The sequence below is a fragment of the Plecotus auritus genome (genome assembly GCF_963455305.1).
Source record: "Plecotus auritus genome assembly, chromosome: 5".
Lineage (NCBI taxonomy): Eukaryota > Metazoa > Chordata > Mammalia > Chiroptera > Vespertilionidae > Plecotus > Plecotus auritus.
In genome coordinates, this window is record NC_137776.1 from 91,919,073 (window position 1) to 91,940,097 (window position 21,025).

The window sequence follows — 21,025 nt, forward strand, 5'->3', positions numbered from 1 at the left end:
GGTGAACAGAGCGGAACTGCCTCAAACCTGATGGCAGCAGCAAGCCGCCACTGGGACAATCCTGAACCTCCGCTCACCCGCCTTCCCCCCGCAAAACTGTGACACACACCCCTAACCACCACCTGATGCTCACTGTGCTGTGATCACGGGGAAAGAAGTCACCGTGGACATGGCCTGGCTTTAACAGGGCTCACTGAAGGAGCTAGAGAATACCTGAGTACACGAAAAGGTGGTGTACAAATACACTTACTTTCTGGCTTCTATCCTGGCTTCAGAGTCGGCATCATGTATTCCCTTCTTTATCGTTTCGGCTAATACTGATATGTGCCTAGACATTTAGAACAGAAAGCAACAATTATTAACATATGTGCTGTGCAGATGGAAACAAGTGTGAGACATAACTTCAAAATGGGAACATGGAACCTAGAGCCTTTGTGCCGAGTCCAGTCACAATGCAGCTTCCGCATCAGAGCATCCTGGGGGCCTGGGGTCTGTCCCAGTGCCCCACCCCCACCCAAGCACCCTGAAAACTCTACACTCTGGTATGATTTTCTTTTTAAGTTACAGCTGATTTTTTCATACTTATTTAGCTCAATCTTTTATGAACCAAAACAACAAAACCCCATTTTTCCATAGTCAGAACTAGTTTCTATGGAAATTGTAATGAGACAATTATAATCTTAATACTGAAGAGGCTATCTGCATCACATTTCTGTATTTAAAGAGAAGGTTTTTTTCAAGTTCCACTATGTATCATGAACAATTTTATAAAATTATGTAATCATTTCATAAACAGTTATTCTCTTCAGTTATGTTCTACTACTCTGGTGTGTTTCTTCTCTATTCTAGGTGAGAAGAAATCATTAAACTGTCTCATTAACATTTAACAAAGTTTTAAGAAAAGGGAAATGCTGGAATGAATAGTTTCATAGAACAAAGACCAGTTACCAATTTTACCAGCCCATTCACATATATTTAGTGAGTCCTGCTAAGTGAACAAACACAGAGCTGGAAGGTGAATGAATACATGAGGCTATATCTGAGTTCTTCATGCTTTTCTATTCTCTTCACTTGCCCCCACATTAAATCCTCATTCCACTTTCCTCTAAATTCCAAAACTGCCACCAAATAAAGAGGATATACTACTGTGAGATTAAAAACGAAGAAAGTATTGAAAAAAATGTGAGACTATCTTCTAGATGCAAAGTAGTATGTCCAGGTGAAAATGTGCCTCTGGGAGCCTCAGCTTCATTTCATCTCTGACCACTGCAGCAAGGATGGGCCTCCCAGGAGTACTCAATTTATTAAAATCCCACTCTAATGAAAAGTTTAATATGCTATGAAGGTCTTCACAAATTATACGATATATCATTAAAATGAGTGGCACAAAAATCAGCATTTATTTCTCCAAATTTAACTAAGAAACAACAAAAAATGACTCAAAATTCAGAGGCAGGCTTCTATTCTTCAAGAATTGTCATAATCCCAGTTTTCGTTATGATGATGTGAAACTTACCAAACACCAATCTCAATAAAGAGAAAATTGCTGAATTTCTGATCTACCCTGGCTCTCAGAACACCTTAGCCACGGGAGGCCAGCTGCAGGACCAGTCAGCGAAGGGCCAGCCGGGCTGTGTGGCTGTCACAGCACACGTCTGCCCACACCTCTAGACACACTAATCCTTCAATCAGTGAAGTTCACTCCAGGCCAGTGGTCGGCAAACTCATTAGTCAACAGAGCCAAATATCAACAGTACAACGATTGAAATTTCTTTTGAGAGCCAAATTTTTTAAACTTAAACTTCTCCTAACACCACTTCTTCAAAATAGACTTGCCCAGGCCGTGGTATTTTGTGGAAGAGCCACACTCAAGGGGCCAAAGAGCCGCATGTGGCTCGTGAACCACGGTTTGCCATCCACGGCTCCAGGCTATTATGTGCCTAAGAGCAGTAGAAATAACAGATGTTGTCATGAGAACAAATGCTTAGATTCCTTCATTTCTGATAGAAAGTGGACCACTCACTGAGTCATTAAATCTCAGGATTCAATTCAGAGGAAAAAAACAGCAAATCAGATGCTCACCGTTCCAATGAATGTGTTTGCCATTCTTGTAAAAGTAAATCTAAAAATTCAAAACAGCGTCTGAAAATTGTAAAGAAAAAATATGTAACTTAGTGATTTGCATGTTAGTGAAAATAAAAGCTTTTTTCTTAAATGCCCCAACACTACTTTTTATAATTGATGTGACTTCTAATTTTTATGATTTAAAACATGGGACATAAAGATGGAATCAGAATTAACAAACTCAAAGAAAATTTTAAAAATTAAGCATCTATGGTAGTCAAAAGAAAAACCAGAGCTACCTGTAGGGACAGGATACAAATGTTCCCCCAGCAACATCACCCCCAGGGCGCATCGTTCTCACTTGTTTTATTCTACCTCAAGTAATAACATGGATACAGGACGCAAACATGCACAAAAGAGCAACGTACATTACAGAATCAGGCAATTGGTCTTTGCATTAATTTCATAGAATGCCTTGCACACACAAAAAAAGTCAAAAATACCCTGAAAAACAAAAAGTATTTGACAAATTTTCCTGTTAAGAAGGTGCGCTTAAAATCCTTTTTCTTCTAGCTACTCAGCCATTTTCCTCTCCTCAATCTTCCAACAGCCTTTCTCTTTCAGCCTTTTCACTTCTGTGACATGTCTTAGTCTGATCTGTGCACAGAAACACTCCTGACTCCTCCCCTTTGGATGACATTGCCACTTTGGGTGAAGGCCAGGGTAGCCATCTTTGCAGGAAGAAATCTTAATGGTTTTAGGAACCCGTTGGAGGAAACAAGTCAGAAGGTGATCTTTCTCAAATGACCCGACCTTCCTTCCCATGATCTTCCTAATTCAAAACCTCACAATCCATACAATTAACCACTCAGTAAATCTTTAACAAGCCCTTACCCTCTGCTAGATGCTAGAGATACGATGGTAACCAAGACACAACCCAGGGAGCCCACAGACGAGAAAGGGCTGCCATGTGCCCAGAGCACAGGGGGGCTCTAAAGCACACAGGAGAGAGTCAACTCACTCCTAGGGGTGGTAATGTGGGGAGTTTGGGGGTTTGCAAAGCAAACTTTCTCCAAGGAAACACACTGGATTTCCCTCTTAGTGCAAGCAGCCATCTTTAGCACTAATTCTTGTCTTAAGTATTAATTAAAAATACACCTGTAATTAGATTTTGTTTTCAACTTTTTAGACTTACAGCAAACACAGAGAAGTCTGCCAATGTTGGCATTATTTAATCACATCACGAATTAAACACATCAGGTTAGAACTTGTCTCTCTTCTTCACCTACTCATCATTCAAAAAGGCAGCTCAAGTTTCCAGTTCCTATGAAGCTTCTTGAGCATGTTACCTGCTGGTTTTGATCACTGCTCTCTCTGAATGCTGTAACTCACTCTTACACTGCTCTGTGTTACTGGTTTTAATCTCTCCAACTAACGATAAACTTCTGAAAGGCAGGGAAGTTGTGCAATGCATTTCTTAGCAATTCTACAGAGCGAACGTAGGTACAGGTTACCCTGCCTCCTCTGCCCCTCTAAACCTTTCTAAAGGCAGAGCGACAGCCTGGTGGTCCCCATTTCTTCCAGCACTAAGACACATGATTCTGACGGTACTTGCTCTGACTGAATACAGAACAGCAATCTGGGAGTGGCTCAGAAATTGATAAAGTGGGTGGCATTTCTACTGCCACAGTACTTGTAGTTTGCTACTCACATTTAGCAGCAGAGGCCAGAACTGTTAACAGCTCCAGAATGAGTTGTGCTAACCCAACATGCATACACTAGAGCCCTAACCTCCAATACATGGTACTTGGAGATGGAGCCTTCGGGAAGTAATGCAGTGGGGCTCTCAGAATGGATTGGTACCCTTCTAAGAAGAAACAGCAGAGAGCTTGCTCTCTTTCCCTCTGTCCTGTGGAGACACAGAGAGAAGGCTGCCATCTTCAAGCTACCCTCCTTGGAACCTAATCCTCAGGCACCTTGACCGCAACCCGCCGGCTCCAGAACTGAGTACATCTCTGCTGTCACAGTCACCCAGGGCACGGTCTTTTAGGGCAGCCCAAGCCGGCTTCTGCACCAAACACCCTGCAATGTTCACCACAAAGATGGGTGTCCCCTCACTGTAGCAACTCTGCCTTACACAAAGGAAAAACACCTCTGAATTTCTCTAGGAAACCTAAAACAACAGTAATGATAACAGCAGCAGCAACAAATTCTAACACGGGTTACCATCCATTAAGCTTTTACTAAGTGTCGAACCCTTTCACCTCAGTGCCCGTGGCCCCTCAGAACAACTCTGCACAGGGTCCTCCCATTCCTAACAGGCCAAATAGTTAGTACATGGGACAAGGCAATGCTCCTCCTCAAGTCTGCCTCCTCGGGACCCACTGGCAGCCCTGTCCCTGCTGCCTCTGCACGCAGAGCTCTAGGAGAGGCAAAACCGCTCTGTGCTGATCCCAGGGAAAGCTGAGTGGGTCCAGGGCAGGCTGCTTCCTCAGCTCTATGCAATTTGGCCTTGCAGCTCCAAATCAAGCTTTTTCAGTGGAAGGAGCACATTTCTTTCTTGATTTATACAGTTGGATGACTGCCCTTCTTTTCTTCCGCATGGCTGCCATTTACCCGTAAGATGGATATGGGGCCACCTCATGCTTAAAAGGATCCCCTATCCATGGAAACCTGGCAGGACCAACATGACACCCCAGGAAAGGAGGGAAACAGCAGGCAGCTAACGTGACTGGGTTGTAAGCCTGTGGGGGGAGGGCTCTTTCACTGGCTAGAATCAACACACTGTCCTGCAGGATGGAGCCAAGAGGCTGCTGCCCATTATGTACACCATAAAGCTCCTGACAGCCCATGGAGAGGCTTCACAAAACCTACAAAACCACCCTGTGTATTTACATTTTCCTGGGGAGAGGGCCCCAAGATTTAAATAGACTCTCAAAAGACCCTGTGACTCAAGAGTCAAGAATCACAAATCCCAGCGAGGGAGTCTTTATTCCTCACATGTGACTAGGGCTCACCAGGACACAAAGTAACACGGGGTCAGGAACAAAGCCCTATCTATGCAGGTTTGTATCTTCTGGGTGTATCTCCCATAACTATGCAGAAGCAGGTGACTGGTCAGAATCCGGAATCCCAGAAATCACTATCAGAATATGCAAACACACACACCTCCTCCTACCTGTTACTATTAAATAACTGCCATTAATTCTTTTCTTGCACGTAAACAGTTACTGTCTTCCTTCAAAGAATAGGGTACACCAATGATACAAGTAGAGAGATTATCTCAGGAAAAGATGTACAGAGGATCCTTTCCTCTCCCCCCGCGAACCAATCCCCAATTAACTCACATACCTACACACTCATTCATTCATTCATTCTCTCTCTTGCATGATGCATGCACAAATAATCAAGGTTGTCCAAATTTACTTTCCCGACTATTTAGTTCATAATTCTTCACTATAATATTAGTCATTGCAGCAATCTTAAATACTATTTAACATTTCAAACAAACTTTTTCCTATTGAAGTTTGTTTTGGTTTTTAAACAATGCAAAAATAGTAAGGAAACTGTTTAAAATTTTACCTTCTAACTGCAACAGACTTGGAGGTACAATTGCTTGTTATCACAGGTATTAGCCTAGGGATATGTGTGTGCTGTGGAAAAGAACAAAAAAACAGATGAACACTTGAAAATATAAAAACAAAACTAGGACAACCACTTCCTTACTAACCTACCTAAGTACATATATTATATTCAGATTATAATTTCACTGAGTTTAAAAAGGATAAAAAAGTATCACTGGAGATTGCCAAAGGCCATAACATTTACAGAGCTAAAACCGACATGATATGTAAATAAGTCTAAAATTAAAACAACTAGTTGGAATAAAATCTAAATTGTCTGAGCAACAGAGGTCTGCATGAGTTCAAAAGGGGTCAGCAGACCAATTCATTTTGATATTGTTTTAATGGAAATATCCAATAATGGCTTTCAGTTTAATAGTAAGCAGCCAGTGCAGATAGTAAGAACTAAAAGTAATACAAAGTAAGTAACCCACAATAATCAGAATATTCTGGGTAGACTTTGGCTAACATCAAGCCTCAATGGCAAGGGCTGCCTCTGGGAAAGGGGACTTGAGAGTGGGGAGCGGTGGTATGGAGAACTTTAATTTTAAGCTGTTGTGAACAACTGAATTTTATTGAAAACTTGTATAAAATTACTTGAATAATTACTTAAATGTACATAAATGTTTAGAAAACTGAACTAAAGGGAATATTTTGTTTCTCTGCTACCTACAATTAAGTAAATAACAATTACAGGTGAATAACAAAACCACAAACACCAATACCTAGGGTGGAAGGACTAGGGATTAGGAAGTAAAGAATGGGAGCATAATCTGGAGATGTAAATAACAGAGTAAAAACTCAGAAGCAGATGGGGATACTCCAATATTTATAAACAATGATGAGTCCAGGATCAACACTTCAATAACTATACACCGCATCCATAATTCACGTGATGGAATGTGAAAGGCTCATGTGCTATAATTAAGGGGGAGAAAGGCCAATACTGTACATACAATATGATTCCAACTATGTGTAATCACTCTCATGAAAAATGCCTCTAACTACTGCTTATCAACCAGCAATATTTACCACTTGCTTACTCATATATGGCCCCAAAACATACTTACCCGAATGATTAACCTAACAGCTACAACACCAGAAGTAGCCATAATTTTGGCACTATTTGGAATTAAATTAAAAATAGTTGGCATAATGGCTTCAGCTCCATGGTCAAACTTATTTCCCAGAACTGATGACAGATGCCTAAAATAAGAAATGAATACTGGCTATAGTTATATTTCTTGTAAACAGTGAAGCATATAAAACTCTTAACATTTTAGAGCCTTCATTTAAAGTTATCTAGAAATAAAGGACAAGGGTCTCAAATCTTTCCAATGTACATGTAGAGGACTTGGCAAACAGCCAGTAGCCCATTGTTCCTTTAAAAATAAATAAATAAATCATTTCCAACAAATCAGAATTCAAATAGCAAAAGACAAATTTATTATACACTAATAAAACATAAACAGGAAAAGGCTGCCTTGCTCTTTCTCTTTCACCCTTTTTATTTTTAACATAAAATAGTCATGCTTCAACATCTGACTGCAGCAAAAGCTTTTAAACAACCGCAATGCCATCTGATGTCACTGCTCCTCTGATATTCTGACATCCTAACACAGAAGTTCCAGCTCCAAACATTGGTCTAGATTCAATTTAGGTAGGATAAACATTTACTAGACTACATTACATGTCTTTAATTTTTATTTTGTAGCTATAATACTCTTCTAGAAACAATAAAAAAATTTGATAAGCATGCTATATCCTGTCAGCAAAATCAATGAAAAAGCTGAGAAACAAGTTTATAAATTTCATTTTTCTGTATTATTATTAATAACAACTACTTCAGCGTTAAGTCACGGAATAAAGTTTAAAATCTGTCATACTTTACATAACCGGGCAAGAAGCATTTTAAAAGTATTAGCAGTAGTGTAACTGGAATGGGTCTTGGAGACTAGTCGGCAGTAACCTTAGAAAGACCCATTGGACAGAGCCCATGAAGTGCCCCTGAAGCCTGTGCCTAGGATGTTATGACATGAGAATCTGGAGCTTTGCAGTCCTTACCCCAACGTGATACAAGCCTCCCGCACTACCTGAGACCGCAGATCCTTAGCAGATAGTTTAAAGGCTCCATCCAAAAGTCTCAAATGTTGAAAGAAGTTATCATATTCAGCAGCACCAGCCAAAAGTAAAGATCTAATCTTTTTTAGCTAATGGGATAGAAAAAATTAGGAGATATACAAAACTGTTCCTAAAACAGGACATACGAAATAACAGAAGCCATCAAATATGAGAGATCAATGTCAAAGTTAAATGATATAGAAATAGTTTTACAAAAAGAATTCAGTCAATTAAATATTAGCTAATATACTGAACAAATCTACATATCAAAAATAAGAAAAATAATTTTTAAAATGTAGTATCTATGATAAATACAATTCTACAAAATGCTTTTTAAATTGAAAACATCTTAGTGTATACATTCTATCCTAACGATAAAATAACCAAAACCTGCATTTTAGCTTGTAAAAAGCTCTTCCCCCTAACCTTACCTTCCCCCACACCCACTCCAACTGCCATTTATTTAATAAATCAAAGGAAGTAGCAATCCTACTGTCTCTTTTAGTATCCTCCACTGTATCATTACCAAAAGCTGGTCTGAATTTGAAAGAGAATACGGATGGCTTTTTTACCACCCCTCTTTTTGCCAGCCAACCACTGTAAAAACAGCTTTCCTCAGATCAGACACACCGTCCCTTTAGTGTTCAGCTACTTGCTTTCATTAATCTACTTTTTAAAACAGACAGAACAGGACTTTCTAGCATGCAATGTGAAGAAAGGAAAAGAGGATCACACTAAATGCCACTAAAAAGCAGCTTCGCTGGCCAACAATCAGATGGTGTCTTTCCCAGGTGAGAGTGGAGGGCATCACCAGACCTTCCACAATTAGGTCTTTGTTAAAAACATAGGATCTACATAAAGGTGTAAGTTTGCATGCTTTAAAAATAGAGGTGAGGTACTCTACTAAAAGGTAAAATGTTAATGCAATAATTTTTACTTAAAATATTTACTCCTTAAAATTCATTAGAGCTATATCCCAATTTCATAATAAAGAGTTTAGAATCTAGTGAAAATGTAATCACATAAAATCACTGGCTTACAGCATTTACTCTTTGCTCCCAATCATGCTTATCATCAGATAATATTTCCCTAATCTTGTTTATGGATTCCTCGAGGTCTCGGCTGGAATAAATCTGTAAGCAAAATTAATTTACAATAAGCATAAGATAATGTAAAAAATAAAAATTATTTCTTAATTACATGAAGTCAAGAGCATTTAGTAAAATAAATACATTTTCCAGAAGAGCCTATGAGATAACATCTCAACAGATTTGTCCTAAAGTGAGCTTCATCCCCCTTGTGAGTATGTGATGCCCATATATGGGTAACCCAGCCTCAACTACAGCTTTATGTTAAACTTAACGGATGGCTTTCCTTTTAAAAAGAAGAAGACCTGCTGAGAATGGTCAGTGGTGCACAAGTCCTTTAGGACTCCTAGTAGCACATATAACACCACATTACACCTATTTCACGTCCATCACTTTCAAATCTACTTTTTCATTTACTCCCCCATCTGATAAGACAGGTAGGAGAATCATCAACCAGGAATGAGACATGCTGGAAAGGTCAGGGACTTAAGGATGAAACTTAGGCTACAATGCCTGTTATCTCACTTACACACATATGGAAACCAAATAGCAGTTAACAAGCAATTCATCTATATATATAAAAGCCTAAGCGACCAACAACCGAACAACCAGTCGACCAGTCGCTATGATGTGCACTGACCACCAGGGAGCAGGCACTCAACACAGGAGCTGCCCCCTGGTGGTCAGTGCGCTCCCACAGCGGGTGTGCCGCTCAGCTGACCAACGGGCACCAGATTCTAGGCTCATGGCTGGCGAGCGCAGCTGCAGTGGCACGAGCCGCCTCTCCCGCCTCCGCAGCAGTGCTATCCGAGCGGCAGTGACGCAGCGGGGCAAGGATGAGTGGGAGTGGCATGGCATGGCGCCCGCCAGGGCTCAGGCTTGGTCTCGGGCTCCTCCCCAGCCACCTGCCGTTTTGCACACTACTACATCCCTCAGGGGATGTCAGACTGCCAGTTTTGGCCCGATCCGGCCTGGTCTGTGGGGATTGGGCCGAAACCGGCAGTCCAACATCCTCTAAGGTGTCCTGAATTGCAAGAGGGTGCAGGCCAGGCTGAGGGGCCCCACCAGTGCATGAACCCATGCACTGGGCCTCTAGTGTAGACATAAAATGCTATAGGAATCCAGAGCATTGGCTAGTCAATGTAGGCTAAGAAAAGTATTTCTACCTCCAGTCATTAGTAAAAAACACTGAGACATTCGAAGTAGTTAAAATGTATGACTTTACCCCAACTTTTATCAATACCTTTGCTTCATCTATTAGGTACTTAAGTAAAGCATCAAGATGGCATAAATAAGCTTTTATTAAACCATTCTTCATAGCTTCTCAGACACCAAAACCCTTCAAATTTACAAATTTTTCTAAGAAAAATCCCTAAATAAGAATGCTTCTTTATTCCTTTGTATAATCTAATCACTCCTCTCCCCTCTTTTATGTGCCCTGACCCACAAACTTGTTACTAGAGGAAGCAACTTCTTTCTAGTTCTTACTGAAAGATCATCCTGGGCCTTGACTTTTGCTCATTTCAGCTATAAAAGGCTCCAACATTTTCTAGTCTGCAACCTCAGATCTCCTGTAGTCTTGATACGTAAAATTACTTACCAAGTAAGGAACTTCCCATATCACATATTTAAAAAGTGAAATTTGAAAGGTAAGCTTCTCCTTGGTTTTAATCAAACTCAAACATCCTCACTCACCTGCACTGCAGGTACATCGTCAAAGGCTTTAATGAAATCCTCTTCATCAACAGCGCCAGCTCCTTCTTTTGGAGCTATAAAAAATTTATTTTAAAATGTAAATAATGTGCATTGGAAGAATCTGAATAAATACAATAAAAGTTACATTTTGGTAGATTTGTAATCATTTCTTTAAAGCTTAATAAAAATTTAAAGTGTTGTGATTACACAATACTTTACTCATTTTTTTAAAAAATATGTTTTTATTGATTTTAGAGGGGAAGGAAGAGGGAGAGATAGAAACACCAATGATGAGAGAGAATCACTGATCAGCTGCTTCCTGCACACACTCTATTGGGGATTGAGCCTGCAACCTGGCATGTGCCCTGACTGAGAATCAAACCATGACCTTCTGGTTCATGAGTCAATGCGCAACCAATTAAAATAAGTTCTAATGCATTTAACAGTTTCATTTCAACTTTATGTTAGCCTTAAAATATTTTCATTCCCTTTGAACTCATGATAATTGCCAATTTTTCATTTATGCATCAGTAGCAAGTTTCCCCTATAAAATTGTTGTAAGATGCTTTGTATACTTAAAAGTTAATTGCTATCACTTAGGAGCAAGTTTTTTCTTTTTGCTACTATGAGCTACACACATAAAATCTTATGACATCTTACAACTGTTGTTTTTCATAATAAAGATTTCAAAACTGGTGTCTGCAGTCATCCTTGTAACCCTTATTAATGATTCACATTGATCACTGTGAGTGCTTCTCTAGAGCTTCTTACCAGACACCACTCTGGTGTTTAGTGTCCTGCTGGAACCCGCACAGAAAAGGGCTTTATGGACACCTCCTGGCAACAGTACATGCATGCCAACCCCCGATGAACAATCACTCACACAGCATTTACAGGCCAACTATGGACAGGTGACAGTCATGCACTGGTGCTCTGTGCCTATTCTATTCATGCTGGGTGCTCTGTGCCTATTCTAGCGCTAGGACTGGACCCCACTGAGCAGACAGGTCCTGAGTGCCTCCCTGCATAAGGCACTGCGCCACGTACCCACATAGGGAAGAGGACTAGGAATCCAACAAGGAGGAGCCAACAAGGAAATTCATGGCCATGGCGCTAGACAAAATGGGGAAAAGATGAGATTAGGACCGAAGAGGAAGACAGAGCTGGTCTCTGCTAGTTTACAGAGCTGAGACTTTTGGAAGGAATGTCTGGGAAGGAAATGAAGTGGTCTGATCATGCAGAAATTTCTGAAACCTTATTTGTAGAATTGATACCACTTAAGATTAGATCAAGAAAAAGGAGTAGGAAATCTGGCCATAAGAGGAATGAAGTACTAATACATGCTACAATGTAGATGAACCTCAGAAACATGCTCAGTGAAAGAAGCCAGAGCAAAGATCACATTTCTCCAAAATAGCCAGCATAGGTAAACTCTCAGGGACAAAATGCAGATTGATGATGGGAAGGGGCTGGGGAAAGAAATGGAGAGCAACATATAAAGCAGCCTTGGGCAAACTACGGCCCGCGGGCCGGATCCAGCTGTTCTATCCGGTTCTCTTGCTCTCCCCTCCGCTCCTTTACTTTGAATTTATATTAGTTCACACAAACACTCCATCCATGCTTTTGTTCCGGCCCTCCGGTCCAGTTTAAGAACCCATTGTGGCCCTCGAGTCAAAAAGTTTGCCCACCCCTGGTATAAAGTGTAGGGTTTTCTTCTGGGATGAGGAAACTGTTCTGGAACTAGAAGTGGTAGGTGCACAATACTGTGAATATACCAAATGCCAATGAATTGTGATCTTTAAAATGGTTAACTTTATGCTATGTGAATTTAAGCTCAATAACAAAAATAAAAATCTTTAAATGCACTCCCCTAAAAAAAGTTAGAGGTTCACTCTCTCCAAGCAGAGAGAGCTGATGGCAGAGGCCCTGCAGTGCAGCACGCCGCTCCGGCCCAGACTCCAGCACTCCAGGGCCAGTTCCGAGAGCAGGCAAGACTAGCAGGACGCGGATGCTAACCCAGCTCCAGCTTTAACTCAGCACATCAGCAAGCTCAAAAGCCAATGCTAACAGGAACACAGTCTAAAAGCAGTGGCCACATAATATTTTAGAAGTAAAAAAAAGTAGGAAATTTGCATATAAATGCACAATGTGACACCAAAATGAAAGTAAATAATGACTCAAACTGTCCAAATTCGGGGGTGGGAGGAGGGATTTAGAGAGGAAATGTTTGTAAATCAATTTTCAAGCCTCAAGGAACTAATCCCTACTATTTACTTAATTTAATATCTGTACTTGGTCTCACAAGGAATAATGCTACCTGGAGAAACAAAATACATTTTAAAGACAGAAGATACAATTTGACTTCTGCATAGTCTGTCTTGATAAATAAAAACTGGCTAAAAAGGCCCCATTACACTTTCAGACACTGCTAGATCCCATTCAGTAATCAACCAATGCCACCAGAGCGCCCTCTTGCTCTTCCTCTATGTCGTAGCTACGCTTCCCTTGGTGTGGGCTTCATTCTGCTACAGGCTATGCTTACCAAAAGGTGGCAACACAGCATCTCAAATTTCCGTCCCTCCAACTCCTCACACTGACAGCACAGAAGCTGAAGAATGGCCTGCAGAAACATACTGCGAGCGAGACTGCTTCACTTCTGAAGGACCCAGAAGGCAAGTACCACCCACGTCTGGTTTCAAAAGCTTGCACAGCTGACCCCACAACACCCCCAGGCCTTGGAATTACCTGAAGACTTAGACCCAAGAGTGGATGATCCAAGCCGCCGGGTGGTCCCCATTCCAGCGTTTCTCCGTGAGCTTTGTGGAGCTTTGGAAGATGTAGAACTGGCAGAGGAAGGTCTGTTACCATCCACAGAATCTTCATCATCAAAATTTTTATCTGAAGAGTAAGCACAGAAATCACTGTTTTTTGTTGTTGTTTTTTAAGTACTTTTTTACCTGAACTTCAAACAACTAGCCTTAGAGGTGAATAGCTTGCCTTCTCTTTTGGAATCTGAGGTGCCTGTCCAGGGTCTTTCCAGGCCTCAGGTAAGTCCAGAATGCAGCCACAACCATCCAGTTCACTCTCACATATCTAGAACCCTCTCCGCCCCGTTTGGAAAATAGAAAACACATAAAGAAGAAAGCAATCTCTCATAAGGCCACCACCTAGAAACATTATGGCATGTTTCTGACCGTTCTGTCATGCAATTTTAAATAATAGCTGACATACCCAGCTGGCAGGGCTCAGGGGTTGAGCGTCAACCTATGAACCAGGAGGTCATGGCTGGATTCCCAGTCAGGGCACATGCCCAGGTTGTGGGCTTGATCCCCAGTGTGGGGCATGCAGGAGGCAGTCAACTGATGATTCTCTCTCATCACTGATGTTTCTCTCTCTCCCCCTCTCTGAAATCAATAAAAATATACTTTTTAAAAAAAAGCATTGAACAGACCGTCAAACCTCAGAGGGAAGGGGGTGAGGGATAAGAGATCAACCAAAGGACTTGTAAGTATGCATATAAGCATAAGCAATGGACACAGACAGTAGGGGGGTGAGGGCATGTGCTGGGAGGGCGGGAGCGGCTGGAGAGAGGTCAATGGGGGGAAAAGGAGACATATGTAATACTTTCAACAATAAAGAATTTCAGTTAAAAAACACATAAAAATAAAAGCATATAATCCCACTATGGAACCTTTCTCAAAGAACAAAATTAATGCATGTATAAACATAATTAAATAACTCAAATATTACCAGAAAATAAAATGAGAATAAAAGGCTTCTCTCCCACTCCACTACTAGTTTCCAGATTTTTGTTTTTAATTATCTATTTTGGAATAGTGTTCGAGTGACAGGACAGTTGTAAAAACGGTACAGAGTTCCCATTTACCCCACGCACAGTCTCCCTACTATTAACATCTAATATTAGCAGTGTGCTTTTGATACGCTATTATTAACTAAAACCCATAGTTTATTCAGAGTTCCTTCCTTTTCCCTACTGTCCTTTATCTGTTCCAGATCCCACTGAGGATACCAAGCGACACGTAGTCATTACACCTCCCTAGGCTCCTCCAGGTTGTGAGTTCTCAGACTTCCTTGACAGCTTCCAGGAGTACTGGTTGGATAGTTCACAGGTTCTTTCAATCTGCAAATATTTACCTGATTTTTCCATCATGGTTAGATAGAGTTTATGGGTTTGGGGAAGGAAGACTACAAGGTAAAATGCCATTCGCATCGCATCGCATCACATCAAGAGAACATGCCATCCACTAGACTGCTAACATGGACCTCGGCCCCTAAGGTAGCGTGTGTCCGGCTGGCCGCACTGCGTTCTGGAAAAAGCCCTGTGCACCTCTCACACCGCGTGGGGGGGATGCTCTCCTCTTCTAGGTGGAGCAGCTACAAAGCTGATCTGGAGTGATTCCGCCTGGGAGAGTTGTCTTGTCTCCCTTGTTTACTGGTATGGACTCAGCAATACTGAGCCCAATACTATTCTGTCTTATTGCTCAACTTGTTCCAGCTTTGACCATCGAGAATCTTTCCACTGAGGCCTGTGTTCCTTTGACACCCCCATGACTGCTTTCTGTTTTGTCTTGCTTGAGCAGGTCCTTACTTTCTGGCATACAAGATGTACCAGGCTCACTGGGTATGTTCCCTGCTCCCGCCCTAAAATCAGGCATTTCCCCACGAAGTCCTGCTGCTGTCAGAAACCCAGATCTGGGCTTATTACACACATGATTCTGCTTTTGTTCTTCTTTAGAGAGTTTTCCATATCTAAATAGAAATATCAATTACATCACTTTAAACACCAAGCCCAACTTTTCACCTCCCATTAGACCATCTAAAGTGCCACAGTGGATTGTGTTCTGTATCTATGGGTCAGGTCTTATGCCAGGCTAGCTACATGCACCATCTCATTTACTCCTCACAGTGGTGCAGGAATTATTATCCCAAACTTGTGTGGGAGAAAATCAAAGTTGACAGACAAGCTGTCAGCACAGGTCACACACTGCTCCTGCAGCCTCAGTTTGAGGGATTCCAAAGTCTACACTGCCCCAGAGTCACTTGTCCACTTACACCAACCCTCTAAACACAAAAGCCACTTAAAAGTACTGGTGACATTTTTTGGATGATTTACACCAGTCTGCACCAAACTGAGAACTGTAAGGAAAACTTGTAAATTAATCCGAGTTAAATTCAGTGAATTTTAAAGACTACCTTTTATTCTAAGTTACATCTTTCTTATTTTTTATTGGCGTTAATAGCCCTTGTTTTATGAAAGAACAAGAGATAGGTGGGATTTTGTTTTGTTACTGTTGTTGTTATATTTAGTAAAATTAAAGTTGGTCACCCCGTAGCAATCTCTCTACCACCCCCCCCCCACCGTATTTTAAAAATTTAACTCAGAAGTAAATGGCCTACAACAAAAATCTCAGTTTCTGAGACAGCACACAAGGCCCCTGTTTATCTGCCAACTGATTTTGAAAACAAACTCATCAGGTTTATAATAAAATTTCCTCTCCCAGATTGCCTCCCTGGGAGCCCCTATCAACTGGCAAACAACTGATTAGGAAAATCACATTTCAAAGTGTCTAAAACTTGGTTATACAGTACTAGTGCCTGTTTTAATAATATCTCTTTGAATGCTTTCATTTTTTTAATTATTCCCTAGGGCAGCGATTGAAAATGGTACAATGTCAGAAACAATCAAAGCCGAGCTTTATCCCAACAGTAGAGAGGAAGCACTGAGCTTGCCCATGGGTTTTGCTGAAAGGACTAAGACGACAAGTTCCAGGGCCCTCTCTCTGTCCAGCACCAGCACAATTAGAGAAAACCTGAAGCCTTCTGTACCCACGTTTAAAAGCTGCCCTGCCTACTCCTCAGGGGCTGCTGTGAGGATCTAAAACAAAGACAAACAAAAGGCATTCAAGAAAGTGCTTTGAAAATACTAAAATACTCTACACTAAACTGTGGTAGAATCGTTGGTATTGTATTTTGCAGATTGTTAATGGTCTTTGTTAATCATGGCTTGATAGAAAAAAATTCAAATAAGCCACAACTGCAAAAAACAGCTTTTAAACCTTGTTTCCTACATTTGCAGCTACTTAAGGTAAAAGTTACCAATGCTTCTAAGCTTGTATTTCAAGGAGACAATTTGAAAGAAATTATCAAGTGAAAAAGTTTTTATTTTAAATTCAGATCCACGGGCTCTCTCCATGGCTTTTAATACATTAGTTGACTTCCATAATTATTTTGCCTGTTGTTTAAAAAATAATAACAAATACAACAACTTAAGACAAATCCTATAAGCAACACACTTTCAAATTGTCAAATGAAGGGCTCTAAAAGAGGCCACTCCAGACATTAGTGACTTAACTCTCCCGGTCAGGTGTTGATTTCCCACAGCAGCTTAACCTGAATACAGAATAATGTCATGAGGGAGAAAATGAAAAGAAATACAGTCACTCTATGCTTTAAATTCCCAGTATGAAAATATAACTAACAAGCAGAAATGCTCATCTTCCAATATTACCATTTTCTGCAAACTGAACCAAATTTAGTTTAAGGAGATAAATACACACACCTTCACAATCCCCTACAAAATAAACACAGAGCAAATCTACTCCGTGTCATACCTGTTTAGAGGCAGTCTCTGTTATTATATCTTGTTTCTGTTGCATGGTATGGAAATATCCTTCAGAGACAAGAAATTCACAGCCTGCCAGGAAGAGCAGCATCCCATAGGAAAGCAAGACAGCGGCACAGGCTGTCCCCATCACACCAAGCCCACTCTCCTTCAAACACAAACCTGGTTCGCAAGGAGTTCTTTCAAAAGCATTTCAGAGCGGCAAGGCATAGGTAAAACCTCCTTGTTAACACTAAAGACTAATCAACAAGGTTTTTTTAAAACAATACTTCTTTTGTAGTTTTTCGGTTCCACTCTTGCATTTTTAAAATACAAATCTTTAAAAGGGAAGGAAAAACTGTATAAAATGATTCTCAAGACGAAAGGCAGCACTGTAATTCCCTATGTCTTCCTCCACCCACTGCTGAAAAACCTGACATTTCTAGCCGCTAGATTCCTTTCAGGACAGCTTATTCTTACTGACAAATGTATTGCAATTGTAAAGTAACTTATTACCATAATCTACATACCGCGAGTACAAGAGCAGAACGAAATTAAAAGTACATGGAATCCAGAGGCTGAGGAAAACACAGCAAGCTCGTTTTACTGTACCTACTTCCTCTCTAGTCCTCAAAGGTTAACGTGAATGTATCTGTACGTCTCACAATTTTCCCTGCCTAAATGCAAATATTCATGGCAATTATTTTCCCAAGTTTCAGCTACAATATTTAGTTATCAAAGCAATGATAAAAATCTTAAATATTTACATATTTTATTTATTTCCTAAACAGAAAAAATTCAGAATGTATTAGAAGAGCCTACCTTTCCCAGTAGTCATGTTTGTCAGGGATCTTGGTACAAATAAAAGCAGTGCTCTGAAAGCTGTATCTACCCACAGCAACTTGCATCAGCAAACTCTCCACCCACTGCTTCTTCAGTGTGATCTAGCACCAAGGACAACTGCACCCTATTCCAAAATAAAAGCCTAGACTATATATAACTGTTTTTTTTAAAGGGGGGTGAAGGGGTTGGGTGGGAAGTGAACCTTTCCCATCTGACTTTACTCATGTAAGACAGCCTTCTTTAAAACTAGTTTTTTAAAAAATTTAACGAACTATCTGACTTTTCCCTTTGAAAACAGAGAAGAGCATGACTAACATAAACCTTAAATAAGAAGAGAAAGCAAACTGTAGCTAGAGCTGGTATCAGAACCTGTCCCTTCCCGGCTATTGTAGGTGGTCTTCCTAACACAGCACACTTGCCAGCTTTCTACCAGATGATCCCTGTACCTGTGACCATGGGAACACGTTCCTAAGACCCTGACCCAGAATCCCACACCGTGTAACATGCAGAGTGCAATAAATAAGTATGGAAGGGCCTGGGAACCCAGATCGGCATTGCTTTTAAATATATTTTTATTCATTTCAGAGAGGAAGGGCGAGGGAGAGAGACAGAAACATCAATGATGAGAGAGAATCACTGATCGGCTGCCTCCTGCACACCCCTTACTGCGGATCGAGCCTGCAAAACCTGGGCATGTGCCCTGGGCAGGAATCGAACCCAGGACCCTTCAGTCTGCAGGCCAATGCTCTATCCACTGACCCAAACCGGCTAGGGCAGTGGTCGGCAAAATGCGGCTCGCGAGCCACATACGGCTCTTTGGCCCCTTGAGTGTGGCTCTTCCACAAAATACCAAGGCCTGGGCGAGTCTATTTTGAAGAGGTGGCGTTAGAATAAGTTTAAGTTTAAAAAATTTGGCTCTCAAAAGAAATTTCAATCGTTGTACTGTTGATATTTGGCTCTGCTGACTAATGAGTTTGCCGACCACTGGGCTAGGGCATCAGCATTGTTTTAAAGACTATGCAAAATAATGAATGCTTGGCTTTTTAATAAAAGAATAGGCAATAAATTCACTTTTAAAGGAATGCTTTTGTAGATGAAAAAGGGGCCACATACTAAACATGACAAGCTCAGGGGAAGCCTGCTTGACAGTCTTACAAACTCAGAGACCAAAAGTAACCATATGAGATGGTCTGAAATTCAAATTTCCTAATGAAAAGCAAGTCATGGTGAGTAGTCCTATCTTCCCTGACAAAGGGAAATCTTTACACCTTAACTGAGCCTGTCAACTGTCTTTTTGCATCTAAGATAACATACCTTTGGAATGCCTGAGAAATCCCTTTTCTCAGACTCCTCAGAGCACAATCTCCCACCAGAGCACAAGACCACAGAACCCCTCCTTGTTATCTTGTTCCCCCAATACCATCTCTATGTGCTATACTGTTAACTGTTAACTATCTTATATCTATCAATGCAAAAGAAGTATCTCTCTTGATTTCACTTTTTATCTAATCCCCACTTTCCTTTCTCCCACTCCCCTAATCTACCACCAATGAATGCCATATAAGCCCCTTATGTCTTTCTCTTTGATTGTGATGTATAAAATAAGGTGCATTCTCTGGAGCATTTTCTCATTCTGTTGAGATTTTCCTTCCCAGCAATTGTCATCAGTTTGGCTCAAATAAAATCATAAAAATTCTTATGGGTTTGGATGTTCGTTATGTGGACACTTAGTCGTAGCTACACTGGGCAACAATTCAGATCTTACCTAACAATTAATCATTGGTCTATTTGTTATCAGACTTGCACAAGTATTTCTCATTTTCAACAACTTAGAAAGATATGTAACATTTTTCAAATTATAAAAATTATTAGTGAAAAAACATTAGGTAGGATGCATTTGGCAGTAAAATGATAAACTAGATATATTCATGTACAAAGGCCAATTGATTATCTTTTATCTAGTTTATATATTTGTTGGCAAATAAATATTTTGTCTTTTTCTTTAACTTTCTAGTTGTAGAACTTCCATTCAGCCAGATTTCAGGCAGTCTGAATGATGAAATGTTCATGGATTTACTAGTATGATATTTTCATTCTTTCCTCATAAACATGTTAGCTTTGCTTATGCAACTCAAAAACATGAACATATTTAACTAAATTAATATCCATGGGCCTCACTTCAATCAAATCCAATTAAAGATCATTAAGTGGCGGCAGTTGAAGGACACTGACCAGTCTTTAATAACTGGCTCTTCCATGCTGAAAATCAAATTCTCCCATGAACATAAACATATCTGCACTAGAGGCCCGGTGCACGAAATTCGTGCATGGGGGTGTGTGTCCCTCAGCCCAGCCTGCACCCTCTCCAATTTGGGACCCCTCGAGGGATGTCCGACTGCCCTCTCACAATCCAGGACTGCTGGCTCCCAACTGCTCGCCTGCCTGCCTGATTGCCCCTAACTGCTTCTGCCTGCCAGCCTGATCACCCCCTAACCACTCCCCTGCCAGCCTGATTGATGCCTAACGGCTCCCCTGCCAGCCTGTTTTCCCCTAACTGCCCTCCCCTGCAGGCCTGGTCACCCCCCAACTGCTCTCCCCTGCAGGCCTGGGTCCTCCCCAACTGCCTTTCCCTGCAGGCCTGGTTGCCCCCAACTTCCCTCCTCTGCCGGTTTGGTCACCCCTAACTGCCCTCCCCAGCAGGCTTGATCGCCCCCAACTGCCCTCCCTTGCAGGCCTAGTCCCTCCCAACTGCCCTCCCCTGCTGGCCTGATCGCCCACAACTGCCCTCCCTTGCAGGCCTGGTTCCTCCCAACTGCCCTCCCCTTCTGGCCATCTTGGGTCCACATGGGGGCAGAATCTTTGACCACATGGGGGCAGAATCTTTGACCACATGGGGGCAGCCATCTTGTGTGTTGGAGTGACGGTCAATCTGCATATTACTCTTTTATTAGATAGTATAGAGGGCTGGT

General features: G+C 41.2%; 1 protein-coding gene across 4 annotated transcripts in view; it reads right to left on the minus strand.

The window, feature by feature from the left end:
- Positions 1-21,025, minus strand: part of CLASP1 (cytoplasmic linker associated protein 1) — a 273,357-nt gene that overhangs the window by 124,729 nt on the left and 127,603 nt on the right. For 3 of the 4 annotated variants that reach the window (XM_080667648.1, XM_080667647.1, XM_080667646.1), the window contains exons 9-16: positions 13,337-13,489; positions 10,592-10,665; positions 8,849-8,941; positions 7,752-7,897; positions 6,758-6,893; positions 5,647-5,717; positions 2,083-2,142; positions 251-328 (exon numbers count right to left, since the gene is read on the minus strand). In XM_080667648.1, the coding sequence (XP_080523774.1) occupies positions 251-328; positions 2,083-2,142; positions 5,647-5,717; positions 6,758-6,893; positions 7,752-7,897; positions 8,849-8,941; positions 10,592-10,665; positions 13,337-13,489 (811 nt within the window). Of the gene's footprint in view, positions 1-250; positions 329-2,082; positions 2,143-5,646; positions 5,718-6,757; positions 6,894-7,751; positions 7,898-8,848; positions 8,942-10,591; positions 10,666-13,336; positions 13,490-18,035; positions 18,131-21,025 lie in introns of those variants that run through there. The other variant, XM_080667649.1, reaches the window with a different exon arrangement.